Source organism: Odontesthes bonariensis, chromosome 15, assembly GCF_027942865.1.
Source record: "Odontesthes bonariensis isolate fOdoBon6 chromosome 15, fOdoBon6.hap1, whole genome shotgun sequence".
In the NCBI taxonomy this organism is placed as follows: Eukaryota; Metazoa; Chordata; class Actinopteri; order Atheriniformes; family Atherinopsidae; genus Odontesthes; species Odontesthes bonariensis.
In genome coordinates, this window is record NC_134520.1 from 9,881,209 (window position 1) to 9,907,980 (window position 26,772).

The 26,772-nt window shown below is 40.6% G+C and overlaps 1 protein-coding gene across 5 annotated transcripts in view; it reads left to right on the forward strand.

Annotated features, from left to right (window-relative positions):
• ect2 (epithelial cell transforming 2) overlaps nucleotides 1-21,074 on the forward strand; it is a 44,597-nt gene extending 23,523 nt beyond the window's left edge. For 4 of the 5 annotated variants that reach the window (XM_075484966.1, XM_075484967.1, XM_075484968.1 and 1 more), the window contains 7 exons: nucleotides 489-567; nucleotides 690-809; nucleotides 6,160-6,298; nucleotides 12,129-12,283; nucleotides 16,052-16,159; nucleotides 17,039-17,173; nucleotides 19,656-21,074. In XM_075484966.1, coding sequence (XP_075341081.1) covers nucleotides 489-567; nucleotides 690-809; nucleotides 6,160-6,298; nucleotides 12,129-12,283; nucleotides 16,052-16,159; nucleotides 17,039-17,173; nucleotides 19,656-19,745 — 826 coding nt within the window. In that variant the 3' untranslated portion in view covers nucleotides 19,746-21,074. Of the gene's footprint in view, nucleotides 1-488; nucleotides 568-689; nucleotides 810-6,159; nucleotides 6,299-12,128; nucleotides 12,284-16,051; nucleotides 16,160-17,038; nucleotides 17,174-18,593; nucleotides 19,085-19,655 lie in introns of all 5 variants that reach the window. The other variant, XM_075484970.1, reaches the window with a different exon arrangement.
• The last annotated feature ends 5,698 nt before the right edge of the window (nucleotides 21,075-26,772 follow it).

The window sequence follows — 26,772 nt, forward strand, 5'->3', positions numbered from 1 at the left end:
CAAGTATAGGTTATGTCACGTGGCTAAATAATGAAATCCGCTGATTATATTAATGTACAAAATCAAAGGGTTATTCCCACCAAATCCTGAATTTCTGGTTCAAGCAGCCTGAGATATCATTTTAATGCATGGATTGGACAACAAAGACTCATGACCCGAACCCCACTGAGAATTGTTGAGATTTGCTGGAGAATATTTGAGCTGGAAAATGATTTGAAAACATTAAAATACACAAGAATTAAAGCATTTGATGCAGAATGTAATTTACTTAACAGTGGTTGAAGTATACATCTGCAGCTAATCCTGGTTTGGGAGAGTTTTTATTTCTGATAGGTCAGCTGATGGTTGGATGGACAGCTTGTTAAGTTGATGGCATATTAGACTTGTTGGTGATATTTCTCTGTTGGCCAAGTAACAGATTTATTTTTTCCCAGCATTTCTTACATTGTTCGCCTCTGTTCTTTCTCTCTTAACTCTTTCTCCACTAGTCACATCAACGAGGACAAGAGGAAAACTGAGGGCCAGAAGCAAATCTTTGATGTTGTTTATGAAGTCGATGGATGTCCTGTAGGTTTGAGAATTATATTTATTTTTTAGTTCATATGAACTGGCATGACAACATACTGTAAAATAATAGTATATATTTTGGAGCCTGTTCAGAGCATTATTTTCTTTTGTTTCTTTTTCAGGCCAACTTGTTGTCCTCCCATCGTAGCCTGGTACACCGCGTGGAGACGATTGCTCTTGGTGACCAGCCATGTGACCGTGGAGAACACGTCACGCTCTTCCTCTTCAATGACTGCCTTGAGGTGAAAATGCCTAAACAAAAACACACTTTTACTGAAACACAGGGCACATTCAGACCTCTCATCTACCCATCTGTTAAAGTCACACGACAAGATTTTAAGCTCGATTGACACCTTGCAAACAATGTTCAAGGTTGCAGACAAATGGCCTGCATCTGAGACAAATCAGTTGTTGTCAGTTGCTCTGTGTGAAAGCTATAAGGACACAATTTATGAGCCTAACACAGAGGTCTCCCACAGAAATTCTTGCTTATTTGGTAAGGGGCAGTTGGTGGGGAAGGAGTTGGTGAATGAGGACCTACAGCCGATGAGAGGGCAAGCAGTGGAGATGATGGGGGCTAAACCTGGAATTTCAGAAATTACCCACACTTATTTAGCTCCTTTTTAACCCATTGAGGCCGGGAAAGCGTTGCTGAATTTCTACCTTTAAAGACAGGGGCGCCGTTATTCTACCTTTAAAGCTATGGTAGGTAATCCTAGAGAGCTAGCAAGAGAGCTAGCAAGATTCGAAAGTGTCCCCTCCTCTAAGCTCCACCCCCCCTCCCCATTCCGTCAGTGCTTCATCCAAAGCCGGTAGAACCGCATGCGCACACGGAGCAGGGAGCCGACAGAGGGGGGCGTAGGCAGAAAGCAGAGGCATCTGATTGGTTTTTGTAGGCGCTCCAATCCGAGATCAGCGGGACGCTGATCTCGGATTGGTCAGCTCTTTCTCAGTCCTGCAGCTGCCACAGAGGTCTGATTATTTTCGTCCCTTTTTCTAAATACATCTTGTATAGATTTCTCTCAGGACAGACGGACCATTTCACCCAGTATTACAAAATGTGTTTCTGAACAGGATTACCAACCATGCCTTTAAGGCCGGGAAAGCGTACACGTCTTTTTTCATGTATAAGGTTGTTTTGCACCAATTATTCACCTCTGCGCAAATTAAATGCATTATATTAGACACGTGAGAGTGTCGTCATGTTCCTCGTGTCATTGTTTTGAAGTTAAGTGACATCGAAAAAAAAAAAAAAGTTAAGGACTTTCAGTGGGAAGACATTTCAGACGGGAGCGATTGTGAGGAGTTTCTTGGCTTTGATTATGATGCTTATGAACGTGCTGACCCAGTTGATGGAGATTTATGGCTAGCCCATATGTTTGAGGATGATTTTGAAGGGTTTGAATGTGAGTGGAAGACTGACAATTACCACCGTAATCGACGGAGAGATTTCAACCGCACACCAGGGGTGAAAGTCGATTTACCTGCAGATGCCACACCGTTGCAGGCATTTAATCTTATTTTTACTGAGGAGCTTTGGGCGCATCTCGTTTCCGAGACGAATAGATACAGTGAGCAGGTACTTCAGACTCCAGCTCGAGCAAAGATGGCAAGGTGGTCACACGTACCTGTGCCGGAGATGAAAACGTTTATTGGAATGTGTATGGGCATGGGACTCCTTGTGCTGCCAGTACGAAGAGATTACTGATGATAAAATAAATAAATAAATTAAATTAAATTTTATTTTATTTTATTTTATTACTGTTTTCTAATTGAAAATAGTGCTGTTCCTGCACTTTACTTTTTACATTTTCTATTTTCGTGAAGGTGTATGTAAATAAACACAATTTCCAAAGAAAGCCACAGGTGTAAGCTCTCAAATACTTTTTGAATTTTGTTTCTATCTGCTACAGAGGCTGAGAAATCAATCATTTAGTAGGCGTTGACACAATTGCTGAATTTCCAGAAAAACTTTTAGGGGGTCTTTCTGAAATCGCCCATAGGTTTTACAGGCATTCTTTTCCAGGCGTCTTAGGCCTAAATGGGTTAACCATGTCCAGGCTGTACAAAGCACGTTGCATGCGTTTCTCATTCACAGATTCACAAACACTTCTTATGATATATATGCACTATGTATACAGTGTGCAGTGCTTTCTCTTGTCACACATCGATTAATATAGCCGGGCTAATGTAGGTTTAAGTGTCTTTGACACATGGACACACTGGGGATAGAACTGCCCACAGCAAATACGATGAAGAGTATGGTGAGGAAGAAAGTGAGAAGAATTTGTGTAAGCACTGGTTAAAGCACCAATATCTCTTTGTTGTTCCCATCGTGCGATGTCATATTTGAGTCTTCAGAGAGAAAAGCTGTGAAATAAGTGCTTGCTGAAGATGAGCTTTGAAGGAAATCTTGCAGTGTGTGACCACTTTCTGCAGATCACTTGTGGAGCATGAACTCAGTAGGTCTTCCAAACTCATTCACATGAGAAGCATGCCGACTAGTGTGAACAATGCAATATAAAGACGCTGGACATGTAAAACTGAAAATGGTATGAACAAATAATTCATGGATTGGACCATAAAACACTGTATTTGCTTGTTGTGACGAAATACTGCAAATGGCCAGTTGTGTTGAAAGACTCCCGCTGGACACGTGTTAGAAAATTGAAAGCTTTGCCTCAATGTTCCATTGAACATTAACCCGACTGCAGTAAATATTCTGGTTTCTGGAGCAATAGTGGTGGTGATCAGAATATGAATGAGGATCAGAAGATCACTAATATCCAAAAGCTACTACCGCTGTTGTGAAAACAGGCAAGTTCTCTTGTTTGAGAGTGGAACAGAACATTTTAAAGGAACAGTTCACTATTTAAGACCTTGAGTCCCAGTTCCAGCTTGTTTATCAAGAATAAGAAATGAGGAGACCATTTTCACAACAATAGCTCATTTCTATCCATTTTGGCTGTTTTCGCTGGTCCATCCTGCTGCTACAGACAGGGTTCCATTGGGCACTCTGTTCAATGTCCTTAAAACAATACTAATGTTAATTTTAAAGAAAAGGTCAACTCACCGGGTGGTTCGTGGATGTTCCTGTGTGTCCCAAAAAAAATTGCGTGGCAAAATAAAAGTTATTTCTTGCTTTATTTAGCATTTTGTAATCCAATTGTATTCCGTTTGGAAGACTTTTCACTTTCACTTTCACTGTCAGATCACTGCGCCAGGGCTAGAGCCTCAGACTCAAATATAGAGCGGATGTTTACGTGCGTCGTGATTTAGCATGAAAAATAGTTCCTGAACAGCAAAGAACACGGATTACACGGATGGAAAACCATAAAATGCGCCGACATTTTTTTTTTTTAATACCACTAACCACCCGGTGAGTTGACCTTTTCTTTAAAATTAACATTAGTATTGTCTGTAGCAGCAGGATGGACCAGCGAAAACAGCCAAAATGGATAGAAATGAGCTATTGTTGTGAAAATGGTCTCCTCATTTCTTATTCTTGATAAACAAGCTGGAACTGGGACTCAAGGTCTTAAATAGTGAACTGTTCCTTTAACTCTTTTGGTGCCATTGACATCTATAGACGTCAATTTTAAAAAAAAACGCTGACTGCCAAAGACGTCTATAGACGTCAATTGCGTTTTTTAACGGAGCGGGCTGGGGGACAATCTAGCGGAGTTTGTCACTAAATCTTAGGCTTGTAAACACTAAACAGAGAATATACTGGCAAAATTACCCGCTAGGTGGCAGCAGTGCCACTATGCACAAAAAAAAAGAGCTTGTTTTCTCCATTTTTTGGGTTAAACTGCTGTTTTTGGTGAAACCAACCTATGTTCTACTGTCTATTACTAAAAGACTGAAAATGGTAGAAACAAACTTTTTTTTCCTGATCAAAGAAGAGAGTCTACTCTTTCTTTTGGTAATTTCGGTGTGTACATAGTCATAAGACACACTTTTCTGTGGGTCTTGGAAAATCAGTCAAAATACTGTAAAACACTTGGCAGTATGGGTGTCTCTGAACTGAAAATGGCTGGCAGCCAATGAGTTAAGCAGTGCTAATAATGTAATAATATAAATAGAAAGATAACTTGACAAACCTAAACGCAGCATTTTTCTATTAATAATGAAATATCCATGGTGCCATGCTATCTTTTAAGCACCATTGAATTAATTAAAGTAATTATTTAAGCTTTATCTTTCATGCTACAGTTTAGGTTGAATTGTTTTTAAATTGGCTAAAAGTATTTTTTTTCCCACAGATTGTTTTATAATAAAGTCAGATTACTATATGTAATCAAACTGTACTCAACAGTGGATTTCAAATGTCTAAGACCACAAACCCAGATCACTGTATTTGTCACGGTTTCATTTATTTCATTTGGAAAGGATTTTTTTTAGCCATTTAAAAACACCGCTTTGATGTGTAAAATGCAAAAAATATTAAAATTTCTGCGTCGATTCTTGGCGGTCAATCCAATTTAAGCAACCGTAACACGGACCATGTCAACCACTTCATCCCAAAGATAATGTTACCTTTAAAGTTGATCTAGGTTTATTGGATGTCAAAGGCTAAATGAAAGGCAGAAAGACATTGTATGAATATGTCACTTTCCATCCTAAATATTGATTCTACAGCTCTTGTCAGTGTCTTACTGGGTTGGACTGAGTAATGTTTGCTCTGAGCTTTCAGCATGGCATACGTCTGAACTGCTGTTGCATTGAAGAATATGCACACATAGTACATTTTTGACTTTCCTACTGAGTGGTTTTATTATTTTGTACATCATCTAAGCCAGATGAACCAGGAAGAGCTGTGGATTTTTTTTGGGATGTACTGCAGCTTCTCTTCTCAAATACAGCAGATGGCACAGAGATGACGGTGAAGGTATTCACGGGTCAAGTAAAAGATAACTGAGAACTATCAATAGTTCAGACTTGATGATAATTCCTAACTGTAACTTGTGATTGTTGTAGGTTGAATTTCTGGATTTTCTCAGACATGCTTATAGGCCTACTGTGTTGGTCTTTCACCAATTTGTCTGTCGATCTCTGAATGTCACAGTGGTATTATAGCATGTTAGATAGTACAGGGTCAACATGAGGATATGACAGTCAATGACAGACACAAGTAGAGTAGCTCTACTGATTCAGGAGTGTCAGTGAAACCTAATCAGTCTATCTGTTCATGTTATAGCCACGCTTATGTACTCTGACAGATCTTTGTTTCTGCATTTGCAATGACTTATTTTAGGGTTGGTGGCCTCGCTGCCTTCCTCAAACATCAGCAATCATTGATTAAGTCTTTCTCTTTAATCTTAAATGTTACGTTATGCAGTATTTTATCCTTTGCCCCATTTCTCTCTCTCCCTCCCTCGTCTTCCCATACCATGAATAACGTGACACTGAGTGGCATTGTTTACAGCTGAGGGCATTACTAATGCATAGAAACCAAGAGTAACTTCACTAACACACTGCTAAATGCGCCCATCCTCAAAAAATACAACCTTTGAAGCGGAGCTTTTTTCACAATTGCCTTCAGATTTACTGTCTCATTATGTGTGTGTGTTTGTGTGGGATTCTTTACAGATTGCAAGGAAGCGACACAAGGTGATCAGCACATTTAAGAGTCCAATGGGACAGACGAGACCTCCATGCTCACTAAAACACATATCATTGATGCCGCTGTCTCAGATTCGTCGGGTACTGGATCTGCAGGACACTGAGGGTAACAACAACACACACACACACACACACACACACACGTACACACGTACGTACGTAAGCAGTAGGGTGCTTTATTGTCCTCCCTACTGCTTTAAGAGCTTCTGTGTCCCTGTAATACAGCAGAATGGGAGCAATGAAAAATCATAACGAAATGTCTCAGTTTGTTAATTCAATGTCAGGGCTCCTAAAATGAAGTTCCATCTGAGTTAAAGCTTGCTCAGGTGCACAGTTTTTGAGATTTATTTTTTTTCTTCAAACAGCTTACAAGAGATTTCATGAACAATCTAACAGGTTTTTATTTACTTTATTTCATATGGCCGTGTCCCTGAACAAAGAGAAGGGCATAAAAAAGGATCTAATGCAACATATTGATCATTTAGGTTTCAAGTTTCAAGTCTTTTATTGTCAGATGCACAGAACAACAGAGTCGGACTGGGCACTGAAAGGACAGGACACCGTACTGCAACTACCAAAAAATGCCGGAACATAACATAAGTACTCTTAACAATAAATAGGCAATATGGATACTACAAAATATTCATTTTACGCTAATTACTAGAGCTATACTGAACATATAATACACTTAATAGCCTATGCTCATCTAAGACCTATACTAACCTAGAAACATAAGATAAAAATACAATATTAATAAAAAATACAATATTACGTGCAATATTGCATGTTGTAGTGCAAACAGCAGTGGAGGTAGGCATGTGTAAAGTGTCAGGTGTGAAAGTGATGAGTGTGCATTATAGTCCATTTAGAAGCCTGATGGCCTTAGGATAGAAACTGTTCTCCATTCTGCGGGTGCTTCTAGAAGAATGTTCCTGCTGTTCCCTACCCGACCATCGCACCTCAAAAATACTGTGACTTAAATGTGTACTGCAAGTTTTGATTTAAAATGATTTATTTATTTATTTTTTAAAATGTTTTTCCTTTAATGTCCATCTTTTTGCAGGCTCTATGTAAAGCTTGAATTTCACACACAGGAAATATATTGTTCCAGATGTTCAAAATGGTTATTATTTATTTAGCCTTCTGCCAAACATGTTTGAGTTACAAACGTGGGCTTTAAGTGCAGAACCTAAGATTTAATTTAAGGGTCCTTTGGATTTTAAAGGGTTTAGAAATGTCAGCTCTTCAAAATCTTTCCATACAATTGAAATAACCATAGATAAAATTATTTTATGTTTTAATTCAGTTTGCTTTCATTTTATTTACATATTACTAACTCGCAGCCACCCAAAAAAACTGCCTAAAGGCACTCTACATAAAGAAACTCAACAAATCCATCTAATGCCCTTTTTATGCCACGAGTACCGTGTCTAAATGTGTTTTAAAACACAGGGACAACAGCCAAATGAGCTGATTAGATACTTTCCCTGTTCCAGTTTTAGCGTATTTACCCCCTTGTGCTCAAGATTTTTGCCAGTCCTGCATTGTTTAAAGGCCAACTTTCGCTGGAAACCACTTTTGTGTCACTCATTTTAAAATGGGGTAGGTCACAACAAGTCATATGAGTATGCGCCAAAGTGTAATTCGATCTACTTGGGCTGCACTGGTCATTGAAGGGTCAACCCACTTAGAGACACAGACAAATGAGCGCGTGAGAGAAGGCGAAACTTTGATTCGTCACTCGGTCGTAAGCCTCGCCCATAGCCTTGTATGGCATGGCCACAGCTAATCTGATGGACAGGCGCTCCGCAGCTGAAATGGAGTCGTGTCTGTGACATGCAGGTGGGACTGCAGATGGAAATTAGCTTCTAAACTACAATCTGGTGCAGGTCATCTCTTTACTTTGTAATTAATGTACCTTGCACATGGTCCCTGACTAAATAAAATAAAAAAAATAAACCTGAAACCATGGCACCGATTTCAGGTGATCATGGCACCGTAGCTCCATTTCAGCTGCGGAGCGCCTGTAGTTGGTGTCCTGCCGAGAGATCACGGCACCGATCCTCCCGAGCAGGTCATCAAACTGGGTCCTGGTGAGCCTGAAATACCGCTGGAAGCGGCCGTCATCCAGACGCAACTCCTGGAGAAGGCGGTGAAATTCTCCGAGCTGAATGCACCACCGGATGATGTCACTGACCCAGACACGACGGCGTGTGCGTTTCAGACGAATCTCGGACTGCCACAGCAGGTACAAGGACGCGATGGTACTTATATCAGCCATGGTTGATGAGAGAATGAAATGGATAGCCCCTTGAGCTATTTGCTCGTTTTTTTTACTCGCGCGAGTAAATGCAATTTACACCCGAGGCAATACTCGTGCGAGTAAGGCGGTGCGAATACATGAAGACATGATTTTATCCGCCAACTTTCACAAATTCACAGCAATGATTGCCAATCGTTGCAGTGCAGCAAGAAACTCCGGGCACAGTTCAAACATAGCGCGCTGCGGGCTGGCAGTGGCACAGCTCAGCTGGGGTCTAGGGGGTGTGCCCCGTGACGTTTTTTTTTTTTTTTAAGAAACCAATCAGAGGTGCCTTATTGTCACGTCGCGGATATTCATGTGGAAAACCGGAAAAGCCAGTCGTTTGCCACACAGGCCAATTCTAGCTCACACAAAACAGCTTGAAACAAGGAGACAAGGACGATATTTTTGACAGAAACCATGCACAATGCATTCAATCATAGTGGTGACCACAGTAATATGTATATTTGTAAATGAAATAACGATGGAAGTGGATCTTTAAGTGTCCTCGCAATACAATATTGAGCCAAAATTGTATTACCAGTTGAGATACCACTAATGTAAATGTAAATGTATTTTATTTATACAGCCCTTTACAGACGATCCTTATGGTGTACCAAAGTGCTTTACAGCAGGTAATAAATAAAGAGAAGAATAAGTAAAAACAATAAAAGAACAGTGAAAGCAATAAAATACAACAAAATCGAATATAATAAAATAAGACAAGTGTCATCATACTACTGGGTATTAAAAGCAATCCTAAATAAAGTAGGTTACTCATTATTACTACTAATGAGGATTAGAGTGACGCAGCCACTCTTTTTTTTAAATCCTGTTTGTTGCTGTGAATGTCTTTACTTCCAGGCTGCTAAAGAAATGTAAGGATTTTTCTTTCCCATCTGATATTAAAAGTCAATAAAAATTGTTGAAACAGAGATTGAGGTGACAACAAGAGAGAAAGAGACTGCAACAACTAGCACTGTGCAGTGTCTGGTTGTTTTTTGGGCCAATAACCACAGATCAGAAAGATTTAGCTCCATGTTCAGAGATATGTGCAGCGAGAGAAAATTACAAGGAAGAGATGTAAAATTGCTGATATGCAATAATATAAAAATGCACGAAGAGATGGAGAACAGAAATGGTATGTTATATGTTTGGAAGCAAAGGACTCTGAGCTCTTGAACCCACATATTTCCATGCGTTTCCTTCTTTGTGATGCTTCCTTTACTGCTGCAGTCTTCAATTGTTGTTTGTTAGTCTTTCTGCCTTTGGTTTTGTTTTTTTGTTTTTTTTACAAATAAAGGTTAAGCTCTGTCAGGTTGAGATTAGGTGATACACTTGGCCATTGAAGAATATTCTACTCACTTGGATTAAAGATTCTTGGATTGTTTTCACAGTAAAATGACCAAAGACATAATGTGTATTGCCATCTCATCATCCCGATTTTTCTGGAATGGTGCTGAACTACTGGCAGCTTGCTGCAGAAGCTCTGGACATATTGTGTTTTTCCAGAAGAGTTATTGAGGAGATGTTCTGGGTGCAGAGCAGAAAAAAAAATTAGAAAAAGGTGGAGGAAGTTTAAACCATTTCTCTCTTCAATAAAATAGATGAGCTTGGAACACTGATGAGGATGCAGCAGGGATATCGGAAAGGCAATATCATTTTTTTTTTTTTTTTCACTGAAATATGACTGCAGGAACATCACTGACACCACTTTAGTCCGTTTTAAGACTGCATGGGCAGACAGAGACTGCAGACTGAGAGGTAACAGTGAAGGAGGAGAGATTACACTGCTTCATAACACATGGTGTAATCCTGGTCCCTGAGAAGGAGGGTCTCTGAACCCCAGCTGTTGAACTGTTGGCTATGAGTTTCCACCCATGTTGTCTATTGAGAGAGTTAGCCTGTGTTAGCTGCCAACGCTGTGAGTGACATCATCAGCTAAGTTGATGTCAAGATACAAAAATAGCACCCCAATCCTTAGATGGCGATCTCTGAAGATTTATGCCACACCTTCTTCTCCGCTACACTTTAACTTTCTAAATGCTTTGTCAGCTGATTTTTATTCTTTTTTGTCATCTATCTATAACAATAGTACATCTTTGAAAGTAATCTATACTGCAGCATTATAACTTCCCTTTGGGGATGAATAAAATATCATTGAGTCGAATCTGACAGTATATCACTGTACACTTCAGAATTCTTCCAGCTGCTTCTGTCTTCTGTCTTTGTCAGCATGTTTTCATGACCCTAGAAAAGAAACACATTTTTCTGTTCGTCAGAACAAAACTTGACTTTAGAAATACATGTTAATACCACCAAAATAAATAAATAAAAACAAGACTGACAACCAGAAAATGTCTTTCTTCACCTAGCGTTGTGGCACGACATTGGACATTCTTCAGTCAACAAGTCAAGTCAGTTTTATATATCAAGCTTGTTAAAAGCGACCATAGAAACAAAGAATGCTATTCACAAAATGAAGGCACAACAATAGTAAAATCTGATGACCCATTTCCCCTCCTGTGCTTGATCCTGACACAAGAACAGTGGTCCATTTAAAGGATGAGGCTGAGCTCTAATCTTAACCTCAACCCAGCTTTGCATGTAAATGTATGGAGTGCCACTGAAAACAATGCAGGCTCATTAGAATGGATGTTGTGAAAGCATTTTTTTCTTTACCATGTAATTGATACTGAGATCTTTTCTGGGTCGCAATGCTCTTTAGTTCATTCTTTGCTTTTCAGGATGTACAAACCTGTGAGTTTGACCACTCCTAATATTCATGCCATTCAGTTGCTTTTTGGGCATTGTTGACCACATGTTGTATGTTCACAGCAACGGTTTCCAAATGCAAATGCCTCACTTAGAAACAAATCCAAGCTTTATGTCATTATTCAAGCCAGTTGCCCAGCTGTCTCTCATTCCCTTTTTACTTTTAATGTCACGTTAGAATTATATTTATGAAGCTTTGAGACTATTCCTGTACACTGGGCGCACTACTGCATATTTTTGAATATAATAGTAAATAACTTTCATGCTTTAGTATGCATCTTTATTCTGTGTCATTTGGTCTGTCATTGAGTACAACAGAAGAAATGTTAAAAATGAATACATTTTTATATTTTAGAATTAAAATCTTCAAATTGGCTATAATCTTACAGTTAAGCCAACAAAACTTGACTTTAGAATGTCAATGAAAAGAAAATGACAATTTGCCTAACTATCATAGGATGCTGTGATAGCTCGGCATTTGTCCAAAGTAGCTGTGCCATTTTGTCAACAATGTGAATATAGCTATTTACTCAAAAAATACATTTCTTGTCAGTTGACAAAGTGTTTGAGGGATAGGTGAAGCTTGCATCTAAATTTGAGCCCCACACTGAATGGGCCAGCTGACTGGCCGAGCCAGGGTGAGCAGAAGAGTTGCAGTGACCCCAAGGCGAGCCATGACAGCATTTCATAGCTGATTAACCTAATGCTTTTGGATAGAATCGCTGGGACAAAGGTACAAACTGATATCACATCCTTTTTAGATTTTAGAAAAAAGATGATTTATTTAATTTTCATCCATTCACCATTCTATCATTGCCAGTCTTTCACTCCCACTTCTTCTCTTGTCTGTGCTCCTCAGAATGTATGAATGCGTTTGCCTTGGTAGTTCACCCCCCAACTGAACAGGACAACTTGTTGTTCAGCTTCCAACTGGTTGGAGAGGAAACGGTTAAAGGCATCTGGCTCCGTACACTTTGCCGTCATGTTGCCAACACCATCTGCCGGGCTGATGCGGTGAGAAGTCATACACTTACACACACAAATGGAAGAAAATGAGTAATCTGTCATTCACCCATCGTCATTTCCCGGACTTACTACTTTTGATTCCTCCCCTTGACTCAATCCTGCTTGTCTTAATACCTCCAACCAGATATGTGCGCAGAGGAGTTGAGGTGACAGGCATTTAAATAAATGAGACCTCTTTGGAAGGGGGGAACTATTTTAAGCAAACACCAATTAAGTATGATCTGTGACACTGCTCTATCATATTTTAAAATATTTAGCTTGGAATAATTTCCAGGCTATAGGAAGGAGGACTGAGAAACACAACGCTCTCTTTCTTACTCCCCCCCCCCCCCCCCCCCCCCTTTACAACCTCAGAACTAGTCTATTTACTATTTATTATTCTGTCACCTAACATTGCACTCTCCTGTTGTTTAGAACTGCAGTTAAAATTGTGCAATATCACCACCTTCTGTATAGTGTCTCCACACTCCATATTTTATATTCTTAAATTATATATTTTTAAAATATTTTTCTTATTACAATGCCTTGTTTCTGCACAAGAATGTGCCTGGGCTGTTGGTTTATGCACAAATGGCAAATAAAAAACCTCAAACCTTGAAAAGACAAGCTGATTAAGCTTTAATTAAACAAATGAGATGAACCTTTAAACTAGCAGGAAAAAAAAATGTAACCACTCAACCACCTTTTTAACGAGAGGGTGAAACTTGTTTATTCAGCCGTGATCTCTTTATCCTTCATTGTGCCAGAAGAGGAAGCATTTAGAAAATTGGAATTTTAGTGTAATTTTGTATTGATCCAAATAAACAAGCTTTCCCACTGATATGAAAAGTCTGTTTGAACAGGTTACATTCGAAAGTTATAGCAAACAAGATAACTCTACAATCTGTTAGTCTGAAGAACCCACATCTTGAGGATTTACAGAAAATAGTTTGTATGTGAAGGGGAAAAAAAGCTTTTCCACTGCAAAACAAGTTAAAAATGCTCTCAAGTATGTAGATGTGTGTGCATGTTTCCTTGTGATCCATCAAGAAAAGACTTTATGTTCAGAACTTCAAAAGTGAGAAGGAAAAAAAGGACCAACTTTTACCCCCCCCCCTTTCTTGTCCAGCATTATGGCAGCAGAATTGTAATCTGATTTGTTTAATGCCAAACACATTTGCTTTGCCAAGGGAAGCTTTATGAATGTAAAGCTCCCCTTCTTTTCCAAGAACTGCTTATTTATTTATCTTTGTTACAATACTTTACATGTAATGGAGCCGAACCGAACAGGGAAAGAGGGAGAGTAAAGAAATAGAAAGAAATGATCGGAGAAAACAATGATAAACCAGACAACCAGCTGCTACACCTGCAGAAACTAAACAGAAGACATCCCATGGGCTCTGTGGGGTATCCAGGCGGAGAACCACCAGAAGCACCTGTGAGCAGACAAACAGAACAAAAACAACAAAAAAAGCACAAGCTGCAACGATACCAGCAGCAAGCACACACAAAACAACTGTGGATACGAATGGCCCGAAACCACAGGACGACACAGCAACTGCAAGCATGCAACTGGGCCAGTGTGTGTGTGTGCATGCACATGCAATACACATGGCACAGGCCTCACATGAACTGTGCTCAGTTATGAGTGTATTGGGCCACCCCCCCAGCGATCACAAGCAGGCAAAGAAGACCCCGGCCACCAGCAGCCCCCACGTGGAGCACAGAACCCGGAAAGGGGCAAGGGGCACTCGTACTTAAAAAGCTCTAAATGGGTAAGTTGCAATAAATGGGCTTAGTTTTGGAGCCAAGTGACAGCAGTTCAATGTCAGGACGACATACCCTCTCCCTCAACAGTCATATTCTGGGGGTTAACCTATCTCAGACTCTAAAATGAGATTAAACTCTACCTTCTGCTTGTCCTTGGGTCACAATCTGCTCCCACGGCTGTGAAGCTGGGTATATCCACACGAGTCCAGTATGGTGTTGTTCAGCTTGGACTCAGACAGACCAATCAAACTGCTCTCCCTGTACAGCCATTGGTTCTTCACAAGCTCCTAAGGCTCGTCAAACTTGTGGCGTTGGCAACCAGCGGCAAACGCAAAGGGGGAAGTATCACAGTGCTCGTTAACAACAGATTGATGTCATCCTGGACATACCACTGTGAAGAAGAGGATCTTTACCTGTTCATACCATCTACCAAGAGAGCCCTTATGGAGATGACATTGTTGCCATGAGTGTATGAGAATGACATCAACTTCTGTGTGGAGAGTATTGTTCCTACAAGGACAGTAAGGTGCTTCCCCAACAACAAACCCTGGGTCATCAGTGACCTGAAGAAGTTGCTGAAGAAAGGGAAAATGGAACAACAGAATGCAAGGAGGTGTGCTGGAAAAATTTGAAAAAAAGGTCCAGCAAAGTAAAATGAGAGACGTGTGGTCAGGAATGAATTGGCTGTATGTATGTAAGGCTGCCACAGCTACTGGCACACTTATCTTCTGTGATGATGTAGCTGCTGATGGTCGTGGCACGATGAATTCTGAGGTGTATAAAAACATCTTATCTGCTCAAGTTTTAGTAAATGTCTCCAAACTCATAGGACGGCGCTTCATCCTAAAACAAGATAAGAATCCCAAACATGCTTGTAAGGCAACACAAGAATTTCTCAAAGTTGAGAAATAGGGAATTCTTAAATGGTCAAGTCGGTCACCCGATTTAAATCCAATTGAGCATGCCTTTTTATATGCTGAAGAAGAAACATAAAGGGACAAGCCGCCGGAGGAAGTAGACACGCATCAAGACATGCTGAAACCTCCCCTGCCTCCCCCTCCAGCCTATGTGTCTCTAGCAGTGAAGAGACTGCAGGTCCTGATGGTGTCAGCCCCAGAGTCCTGGGGACCTGTGCAGAACAGCTATGTGAGATTCTACAACGCCTCTTTAACCTTAGCCCGAGTTAAGAAAAAGTCTCAGTGCCGTGAGAGGCATCCTGCCTTTTTCCATTACCTAAAAGAAATCTTATGCATCTGCTCTCAGTGACCACTGACCAGTTGCGCCAACATCCCATATCATAGAAGGCCTTAAGAGACTGTTATTGGCACACCTGAATAACCAAATGAAAACCTTTCCGCACCCACTACAGTTTGCTTATTGGCCTGGGGTTGGTGTTCAGTCTCTACACCTCAAACTTCCAGTATAACTCAGTCCTGTCATCTCCAGAACTATTCTGATGACTTTGCAGTTGTTTGGTGTACAGTATCAATGACTAACAAGAGGCTGTTTACAAGAAAGAACATGATGGACTTCTTGAAGCTAAGGTCCTTCAGTGTCTGCGCCATGATGTTGCAGTTGAAGTCTGTTGAGGAGAGTGTAACCTGCTTTGCAGCATCTGTTGGGGCAGCAGCATCAGAGCCAGTGTAATCTGTAATTTAAAACTGTCACACATACAAGAGGCAATGGCATGGTGGCTGTAGTTAACAAAGCAGCAGGGGGTGATGGTGTCTGCTGGTCTGCCTGCCACCACACTGGCTTCTTTCCATTGGGTCAGCGCTGCAATGTTGATAACATGATGTAACTCTGCTTGTTAAAACCCCCCCGCAGGGTTAAGGGCATAGAGATATTAACTCTATGCAAATTTAGGTACACATCCATCTTGCAGCTTTCTTTGTTTTTACAAGAATACTGTTTCTGTCTGTACTGACTACATATGTTCAGGTAAAGATCTATTATACCAAGTTTGAAGTTGTTGTTTTTTTTTTTTGTTTTTTTTCTTGTAACCAGGAGGATCTCATTCAATGCACAGACCCAGACTCATTGCAGGTCAGCACAAAGGATATGGACAGCACACTCAGCAAAGCATCCAGAGCCATCAAAAAGACTTCTAAAAAGGTAACAGCAGTTTGGCATGAGAAATATACTCAATTGTACAAATAATTCTGAATGTTGCTTTGAATGTTGAGTCGATAACCAAATATTGTATGGCATAAGAAAAGGTCTCAAAATGACCACTGTACAAAATTCAAGAAGGGGAAACATTTGCATCACACCAGTCTTTTAAACCACAGCAACCTGTTATTGGGAACAGCTTATAACTTCAAAGAAAATCTAATCTTCCTTTGTTATAGAATAAGCCACATATCGTGAGAGAAACATTAGAAGAATTAGAATAAAAGCTAAATGAGAATAACGCACCAAGGTAATAAATGAACATAATTTAAGCATTTCCCTGTGGGCTACTCCTCTTTTCTATTTCTGCCATTTTGTTTGGTTTAATTTAGTTGTTGTGTGGGCCTGGAGTTCCCAACTACAGGACCACGAAGCATTTGTAAGCAGACCTTGATTAGTTTGGCAAAAAGGAAAAAGAAACCCCTTTGAATTAAGCATATAACATCATTTCACACAGATTAACGCTTGTGGTGAAATCTGTTAACTTAAGGTGACACAAGGATCTGTAGTCAACTCTTGTAGAGTGTCTGTAGCTCAGGAGGAAGAACAGTTGTGTCCTTGCACAAGAATAGACCAAGATGTGCTGAGTGACTGTGTGTGTGAATGGGGGAATATGGTTTGTAATGTAAAAGTGCTTTAAGTGGTGAACTAGACTCGACATGTGTTATATAGTATAGTAGGTATAGTCCATTTACCGTTCATCTGTTAGCTTCACTACTCAGAGCACACTTAAATTCACATACATGAAAATTAAACTTGTTCATTGTGAAGCCAACAAAACAGTAATATGTTGATGACTAATATTTTTTCTGTGTGTGTTAGGTAACAAGAGCATTTTCCTTCAGTAAGACCCCAAAACGTGTGATCCAGAGAGCGTTCATGGCCAACAACACTCCAGATGAGAAAACCCAGAGGCTAAGTTGTGAAAACCGTGTCTGCAGCAGCTCCACTTTGGCTGTAAGTCTGTCTGTTCTGTTGCCTGTTGGAGGAAATGATTAGCCTGTTGCAGGGAGAATAACCATCTGAAATAAAGCAAAGCAGTTCATTTTCTTATATTTAACTGAGATCCCAACAAACAGTTGTAGCTCATTAATTTGTACATGCATCTTTGTGTCAAGCGCTCAAAAAAGGACAGTTCTGGTTTGATGTTTGATGACACTAAATAAAAAAACGCAGTTGAATGCATTGAATGAATTCCAGCACAGAGGTAAAATAAGACATCCTATTTGATGTAGATATTCAGCAAACCTAATGCTGAGTTGAATGTTTCTCGTTAGTTACATCCTGAGAATACGCATTTGGTAGCCATGAGCAAAAATCTGGAAGACTTCTTAATGGATAAATTCATAATGATTCCAAATTGGTAGTTCATTTAAATGAGTTGGTTTCCTTGCGTGGACTCAACTTCTAAGCACGGTTCACAAACCTAACTATGAAAAGGCAATTCCAGTCTGGCTTTATTTGCTCCACAGCCAGTTCTGATGTGCACTTGGGGCCATTTTCTGTCCAGACTAAATGATGTATTACAAATTTGCAGATTCGCTTAAGCCTGAAGAAAACAAGCAGATAATTCTTTTATCCTGCCTTACATAGTTTACTGAGTAGTAGAAGCGATATGATATGTGGGTAGTTTGGTTTATTTAGAATGATTAAATATGCATTTAACACTAATTTAACAGCAGCATTCAGACACAAAGTTAGCTAAAACTGTGTTTTTTAATCAAAGCTCTTAAATTGAATGAAACTAACATAGTAGACATCAGGGTTTCTGTATTCTTTTGAACCTCCACTGCTATAATGTGGATCAGAGTACCAGAGGACAAATATATATTCCACAATTAAAAATGTTCACATACAGTTGCTGTTACTTTGGAGGCTCTGATCATGTTTTTCTATTTGAATATTACTCTGTACATTATACAGCTAGGATACTGCACCACTTCCGAGGTTAAACTGTTTTCCATGTTTTCTGATTGAACAAACAAGATATTTGGTGTTGAATTATCGATCCCAGAAAAAAAAAAAAAGATTTTGCACTGAGTCTCACTGCGCCTGCATGGCATGCCACCCCCTAACCTGCCTTCCTAGCATGCTGTTTCCACCCCCCCATCATTTAAAATGACTCAATCCTTTTGAGTGTTAATTCTCTTGTGCAAAGTGCAAACACTGATGAGCTCAGATTGCTGTAAGAAATTGACAAATAATGTTAAAGATGATTTTGTAGAATATTATTTGAAATTCAAACTCTTTATTCCATATCATCATTTTCTCTGTGTGTGTTTATCTTAATGCTTTTTTGGTTTTCTACTTCTATCTTAATTTTTCTAATATTTAAACCCCTGCTCCTTATGTGCCTTCCTTCTGTTATTTACTCTAGATGTCTCGATCTGCCTCCACATTGAGTTTGAGTGATTCTGCTAAAACAGGTGCCACGGTTCAGCGCTCAAACTCCCTGGACCATCCTGCTATCAGAATCAGGGTCCCTGTCTGTTTTCGTACCACCGCTACCTCAGCTCAAAGCCTTGCCAACAGCTCCTCCTCTTATACTGCTACTGAGCCCAACCTCAACTCTCTCCAAGAAACCAAGTCCATCTCTCATTCTCAGCCAGTACAACCTCATTTGAGCCTCCCCATTCCCCAAAGCAACACCTCTATAACCCATCCCACACCCACCTCCATTCCAGCTGTCCACAACCTCTCAAATCAGTTAGCACACCCTTATCCTCAGCCTGTTAATGTCAAAACCAGGATCTTTTTGGAATCATGCAGGGATCCTAAAGTACCCTTGGACCCATGCAAAGTTCTCCTGTCCAGTCCTCTCGGAGACTCTGCTCTAAAGCATCAATGAACTCACTGCTGAAATCTCATGTGAGCAAATGTGATTGTTATATCTTCTCATCTTTTTGGTGACTTCAGTCCTACTTCTAACTTGAAATGAAACCTCACTAAGTGCTGCCTGCGCCACGTTTGCCTTTTTAACATCCGATTTTCACTGGTGCATTTCTGGTCCCAAATCAGCTCCTTAGAAGCGCACACCTTGCCACAATGACAGAACGAAACAAGGATCTCCAGAAATGAAGTTCTTGCAGGACATTGGCATATGTAAACACGGCTGAGATTTCAAGGGTTGATTTGGAGTAGGGGTTTTGTTGAAATTACCTGGGCTACTAACTGCTGGTGGTGGTAACGGCTGGAAATATTCACAAGGTGGCTGGTGTTGAAAGTGGGCTGTAATCAGAAATGTGTGGTTGGACAGAAGTCTTGTCTTTCCAGGTTGAAAACAACTTTTGTGTATGTGGGATTAGACTTCAAAGTTATGCTATCTCGCACAGACTATTTTGTTTTCCTGTCAGACACGTATATGTGTATGTTTTTGCCCCATTTATTGTTTTTTACTTCTCACATTTATTGTATTATTTTTCCTTTTCTGTGTTTACAGTCACATCACTCTCCCTCCATGGCCAATTTGCCGTCCATGTTTGAGAGGAAATACTACACATTCAGTCGTTCGACCACCCACCTCTTCTGATATACCAAAGTATGAGAGACCGTCGGTGTGGGATTTCACCTCATTTGCCCACACGAGAGATTAGATGACACGACACACGTTTGTGTGAATAAAAACAAAGCTTGCAGTAAAGTATGGCAAACCTTTATTTGACCGTGCCGGATCTCAGCACAGACTTTACAGATTCGAGGAAAGTGCGTTTCGCGGCAACTGGAAAGCTGCATTGGTGGCAGACATGCTGATATTTGCCAGTATCAGAATTGTCCAGCTTTCTATCTTAAGCATTGTCAGAGTAGTATAAAAACCAATTGTTCATAATCTTACTATATCTAGCTATAATCTTGCTAAGATACTCTTGGTGTATTGAGCTAAAAATGGTCATTGCTGCTGACAACTGTGTCTGTGTGTTTATTCTGACAAAGAAGTTCTGGCATCTGTTCAAATATGCACTTTCATTGAATTAAGCATGTATAACAAGTGGGACAGTATTGTGCCATGTTTGGGGCTGAAGGTGTCCAATGCCACAGACTGTGGTGAAGTTTTCCTTACCTTAAAAAAATAATAAATCAAGGATACCCTCTTTTTTTTGTTTTGCTTTGTTTTACAATTTGTTGATTGATGGTTTATCTTGAGATGCGTTGGTTTATCCGTTTCATCACTTCCATTTTGTTTACACTTCTCTTTCCACCTTCCCAGCATTTGATGCCATTTTTTTCTCTTGTTGAAGTCTGGACACTAACTTCAGAGTACACATCATGTTAGTTTAAATGTGACATATTCCCATATGTTACTTGGAATTGGTTTTATTTCATTGTACTTTGCCAATACGACTTCACAAGGTTTTCCCTCTTTCTTCAATTAATGCTGTTGAACTCTGTGTTTTATGCAGTTGTTAAAGTTCCAGGATGGATCTGTCTTTCCCTTGACTGTTATAGCTTTTTAATTAACTATCTTTGTGAGGAACCTGTATATTAGCTGATATTTAATTTCACTGTAGTGGGGTAGACTTAAATGCACCTGATATGATTATATAATTTATTTCAATTAGCCCACCTTCTTATCATACTCTGATGATTATTTCCAACTTTTACAAAGTTTTTAAAACATTTTTTCCAATTTGGTTGACATCCTCTTCCTCTCTGTATGCCTATCTATATGATGAAGAACATCTATGTGAAGTCTGCAATGTGTGTTCGTTTGAGAAAGGATGCTGTATCTCTGTACATATTTATTCTTTCTGAATCCAGAGAGACTTTTTAAATGACTCTTTGTTTATTCCACTTTTAAACTTGGAATTTCTTTCAAATTTGTGCTACTCTTTTCTTTCTAGTTATTTTATTTCTATATTAAACGCACTTAAAAATGTACTGAAGGATTTTCTTTTTCTTTTTTTTTAACAACTTCATGTTTTTTGTTTCCTATTACCAGGGCAAGAAAATAAGTATTCATCTTTCATAGAGGTCCTGACTAAATATGACTTAAGTTTAAGTTTGTTATTTAAAAATGGTGGTAATTCTTATAAATATCTAATAGCAATTTTTGATAAGCCACAACCGCCTTAACAGTTTTAGATTTAAGCGTGATTAAGCTCCCTCAATTGGACTCGAAATACTAGATTTTCAACATTTTCTTGGAGCTTCCACTTGGTTTCAAGATCCTGTTATTTGCAATGAGTGTTCCTCATTGCATGTTTATATTTCATACTCATTTGATATAGGAGTTGGTTTAGAAGTTTCTAGATTCCCTTTGACGAAAAGTGCTCTGTCTTTTTTTTCTTTTCCCTATTAACCAGAGCAACTGAAATAAATGAACTTCAATAGGCATTATGAAGATGCCAAATGTAGTTATGAAATATGTGCTACATAGGAAAACTAAGAAACATGTTTTGTTATGCTTAAAGGGATACGCCACCCCCAGGCCAAATTAAGTGTATCCCCGCATTCCCGAGACATAAATAAGTGTGTGGGAGCGTTTTCCTGGCGACCCAGGCATTGTCCGAGTCTCACAGCACTGACCACTGCTTGGTTGCGCGTGATACATACATGCTAGCGTCGCCACTCTAAATATTTCGCCCAACGTGAATTAATTTACTTTATTTACCTTCTAATTACTGTGTGAGTGGTGTACTTTCACATCGAGTGCAAATGACTGGTTTGGTTTGCTCATGTCGGTTGGGGACTAGTTTCCAGTGCGGAAAACACAATCGAAGCACACTCCCCGCCACGCCATTGGGAATACCCCCCTTCACGCTGGTTTGTTTGAAGAAGTCGGGGGTGGGGATTCCCAAAGACGTAGCGGGGAGTGTGCTTCGGCTGTATTTTCCGCACCTGAAACTAGTTCCCAAACCGACATGAGCTAAACAAGCCTTCTGTGTAAATTTACACAGTCATTTGGACTCGATGTGAAAGTACACCACTCACACAGTAATTAGAAGGTAAATCAAGTAAATTAATTCACGTTGGGCAAAATATTTAGAGTGGCGACGCTAGCATGTATGTATCACGCGCAACCAAGCAGTGGTCAGTGCTGTGAGACTCGGACAATGCCTGGGTCGCCAGGAAAACGCTCCCACACACTTATTTATGTCTCGGGAATGCGGGGATACACTTAATTTGGCCTGGGGGTGGCATATCCCTTTGAGGTTGAGTTTTTGATGTGGAGCTGCACGAAGATATGAGTCTGTAATCCAAAAGAGCTACATATGCACCATGGACAAAGTCTGTATGCAGGCAAAATAAGTCCATTGTCCAAAACAATTGCAGGAGGTTTAGGTGGTTTATTTATTCATTGCAAGCAAGCAAACAAATAAACTTTTTCTCCATCCTGCTTCTCTTGCTCTGGTAAAGAAAAACATACACCCACCTCGGTGCATGCTAGTCCTATACGTGCCTACCTTCTTATGGGTGCCTGAAGCCTCAAATGGCCCTCATTACTAAGAAAACCTAACTGAGTAGATAACAGCAGAATTGAATCAAAACAAACATTTTAAGTAACAAACACAGTGCAGTGAACAGTAGATCAACTTCTTCTACACACTGGCCCCTAATTCTGCATAATGTGTATTCTCAATTACTTTAAATACCAAAAGCTACTCCTATTTATAAAACTGCCCTATTAACCCTAGATCAGTCTCAAACTATTGGATTCTGTATAATGAACCTGTAAAAGAAAATATGGAAAGAAGAAAGAGTCAGGCCTCCTGCTTGTTGCTGGACTATTACCTCCAGCAACAAGCAGGGGGCCCAGCTGGTATCTCAACCTTTGTATATATAGAGGCCTCTGTGGAGTTAGTGGAGGGAACACGCCACCCTCCACCAGACATTCTTGATGGAGTCTCCCTGAACTGTTGTCACACCCGAGTTTTAGCTTCAGCAAACACCAATACTGCAACCCCTTTAGCTGCTCGGTATCAGTCAGCTGCTTTGGGTAAGCCCCGGGACAACCAAGCCCGAAAAGCCTCCTCCTTCAGCTTGACTGCTTCCCTCACTGCTGGTGTCCACCAGTGGGTCGTCTGTTTACTGGCACGACAGGCACCAACAACCTTCAGGGTACAACACTTGGAGGCAGCATCCCCAATGGAGGTTCTGAACTTGGTCCATTCTCCCGAAGGTGCCAGTTAAAGACCTTGTAGACAGGGGCCTCCACCAGATGTTCCCAATTCACCCTCACTACTCATCTGGGCATACCAAGTCTGTCCGGTAGACCCCCCCCCCCCTTCCCAACGGATCCAACTCACTACCAGGTGGTGATCAGTTGACAGCTGTTTCCCCTCTCTTCACCCAAGTGTCCAAGACATACAGCTGCAGGTCTGATGTCACAACTACAAAGTCAATCATCAACCTTTGGCCTAAGGTGGCCTGGTACCAGTTACACTTTTGAGCCGTCTTATGCTAGAAAATGGTGTTTGTGATGGACGATCCATGGCTAGCACAGAAGTCCAAAAACAAGACCACTCGGATTCAGATTAGGGAGGCCGTTCCACCCAATCACGCCTGTCCAGGTCACTCCATCATTGTCAACATGGGTATTGAAGTCCCCCAGAAGAACAATGGAATACCCAGGTGACACCCTCTTCAGGACGCCATCTAGAGACTCCATGAGTGGCCGGATAATCTGAACTGCAGTTTGGTGCATATGCACAAACGACAGTCAGAATCTTTCCTCCTGTGCCTTGCAGCCGCAGTGAGGTGACACTCTCGCTCACCGGGGAGAACTCCAACACGGAGGCACTCAGCCAAGGCACTTGTGAGTATCCCCACATCTGCCCAACGCCTCTCTCCATGGGCAACTCCAGAGTACGAGAGAGTCCAGCCCTTCTCCAGGAGTTTGGTTCCAGATCCAACCCTGTGTGTGGGAGTGAGCCCATCTATATCTAGTTGGTACCGCTTCTTCTCACACACCAGCTCAGGCTCTTTTACCACCGGTGAGGTGACAATCCATGTCTCTGGAGCCAGTATTCAATGCCGGGGATTGGCACGCCCAGATCCCCACCTTTGCCTGCAAGTCAGCTCACATTGCACCCGACCTTGAATTTCCTCCCAGTGGTGGGCCCACAAGGAGGTGGCTTCCTGATTCTTCTTCAGGCTAAGCCCACCAGGTGAGGCCAGGCCAGGCTCCAGGGAGGTGCCCGGCTTTCCCTTCTCCGGGCAAGGTACCTAATTTCCTCTGGTGCTGCTTCATTGAGGTCTTTGAATCGCTCTTAGTCTTTTTGTATATTTATATGAATATAAATATAAAAATATATATTTATATATATTTTTGTAAAAAAACTAAGAGGCGCTGAACTCTAGGAGCTCTTTTAAGCATAAAGTTCACTGGGTAAGGAATGATATCTGACATGACACTCTGTTTTCCACACTGTTGCTGCCAAACGACATGGTGACCAGCTTCGGACAGCATCTCCTCTACTTTGATGATTGTGAACATGACGCGTAACACGTTAGAAGTAACACGTTACCGTAATCCTATTACTTTTTTTAAGTAAGGGGTAAAGTACGGGATTACAATTGCAAAAATAGTAATTAGATTACTGTTACTTTCCCGCAAGCAGGCTGCGTTACTGTGTTACTAAACCCTGATTTTGTTTGTGAGAGTCTCATGACAATCATGTATGAGCGGTGCGGCGTCGGTGCTTGTCTAGATCAACAAGAGATAACATGGAGCGCAGGAGAGAGCAGGACCATGCAGCGTTTAATGCTTGGAAGTACCCACATTACTTTGAATTTGACTCAGTAAAAAGTGACAAAAACATTAGCGTCCGCTGTACACTCTGAGTGGGAAGAAATTTTTTATCTACAGCGAAAAATTCCACCTCAAATCTGAGCAAGCAGCTAGCAAGCCGGCACAGGAATGTGAAACTCATTGAGAACACCCCCCCCCCCCCGGATCCCCCCACTGACATGACCACTGCGGCTACCACATCTAATTCCACCGGGCGGCCCCGGTCCTGCTAGGCAGGTGAAAATAGACTAAAGAGCGACAGGTGGTTTGAAAAAGAGATTGTTTCATTTGATTCAATTCTATATGGTGGAATATGCAGAAAGAATAGAATTAGGCTGAAAGGTCTATTGCTTTATAGCTACTCAGGTTGTGCATCATGTTTTTAAAAAGTAACTAAGTAAAGTAATTATTATTAGTAGTAACTAATTACTTTTGAAAAATAAGTAATCAGTAAAGTAACTGGATTACTTTCTTGGAGAAGTAATCAGTAACTAAATACTATTTCCAAGTAACTTGACCAACTCTAATGACCATGGCTTGAATCGGTCTCTGGTGCACTGGATGGCCCTAATATAAACAAATATAGGACAAGATAGAAATGTATACATCCCAATGGAAATTTTTTCATAACAGATGAAGTACAAAAATTAGTAAACCTGATTGAAATAAAACAGCATTAGCTGTAGCCAAGTAAGCATCTACTGTTCCTTGATTTAAAAAAGTTTCTGAGAAGAAATTTACAGATAGAAGGTGTCTATCAGAGGATGCTGTAACCAGATTTAAAGAATTAATTCCATCATCCTTTTCTTCACTGCCATGTGCAGATATGACAGACGACGGCTACCTAAATTTTACTCCAGCAACACTCGACTCTCTTGTTGACAGCACTATAGTTTCAATGCGTACAGCACTGGACAATGTTGCCCCTCTGAAAGGGAAGGTAATCAGTCAGAAGAGGTTGGCTCCTTGGTATAATTCACAGCTGCGTGCTTTAAAACAGACTGCAAGAAAGCTGGAGAGACAGTGGCGTTCCTTTAATTTAGAAGAGTCTCAATTAGTCTGAAAAGATAGCTTGATAACGTATAAGAACCTTCATAAAGCTAGAACGACTTATTATTCATCAAGAGTTCTGTTGAGCCATGTATTCCTTTAACTCTCAGTAGTGATGATTTCATATCATGTCACTAATGTATCATCAAGTCCAGCAGCTTTAGAGGTATCTTTAGAACCTGATTTGTATTTAGACGCCTTCTGCCCAGTTGATCTCTCCGAGCTAACAACAGCAATAGTCTCTTCTAAACCATCAACTTGTATTTTAGACCCAATCCCAACCAGACTGTTCAAGGAGGTTTTCCCCTTAATCAACACTTCCATATTGGATTTGATCAATCTGTCTTTGTTGACAGGAGATGTACCGCAGCCTTTTAAGGTTGCTGTAATTAAACCTTTACTTAAAAAACCTACTCTTGACTCAGAAGTGTTAGCTCATTATAGACCTATATCCAATCTCCCTTTTATGTCTAAAGTTCTTGAAAAAATAAGCCGCATTCGCACTGTAGGAACCTTTGGCAGTTCCTATAACCTTTTCAGGAGCGGGGCCGTTTTTTTCCCGCATTCGCACATACAGGAACCCAGTTCCTGGATCCATTTTAGCTCCTCTGAGGTCGGGTCTTTTCTGGGTTCTATAGGAACACATCTGACGGAGGTGTGTGGTGGTCGGTGGCCACGCCCCTTGTCATGCTGTCACGGCTGAAATGTTTCCTCATACGACACGGACACAACCTGCGCGTGTTTAATAAGTTAAACTTACACGTTGTGTCCTTTGTCT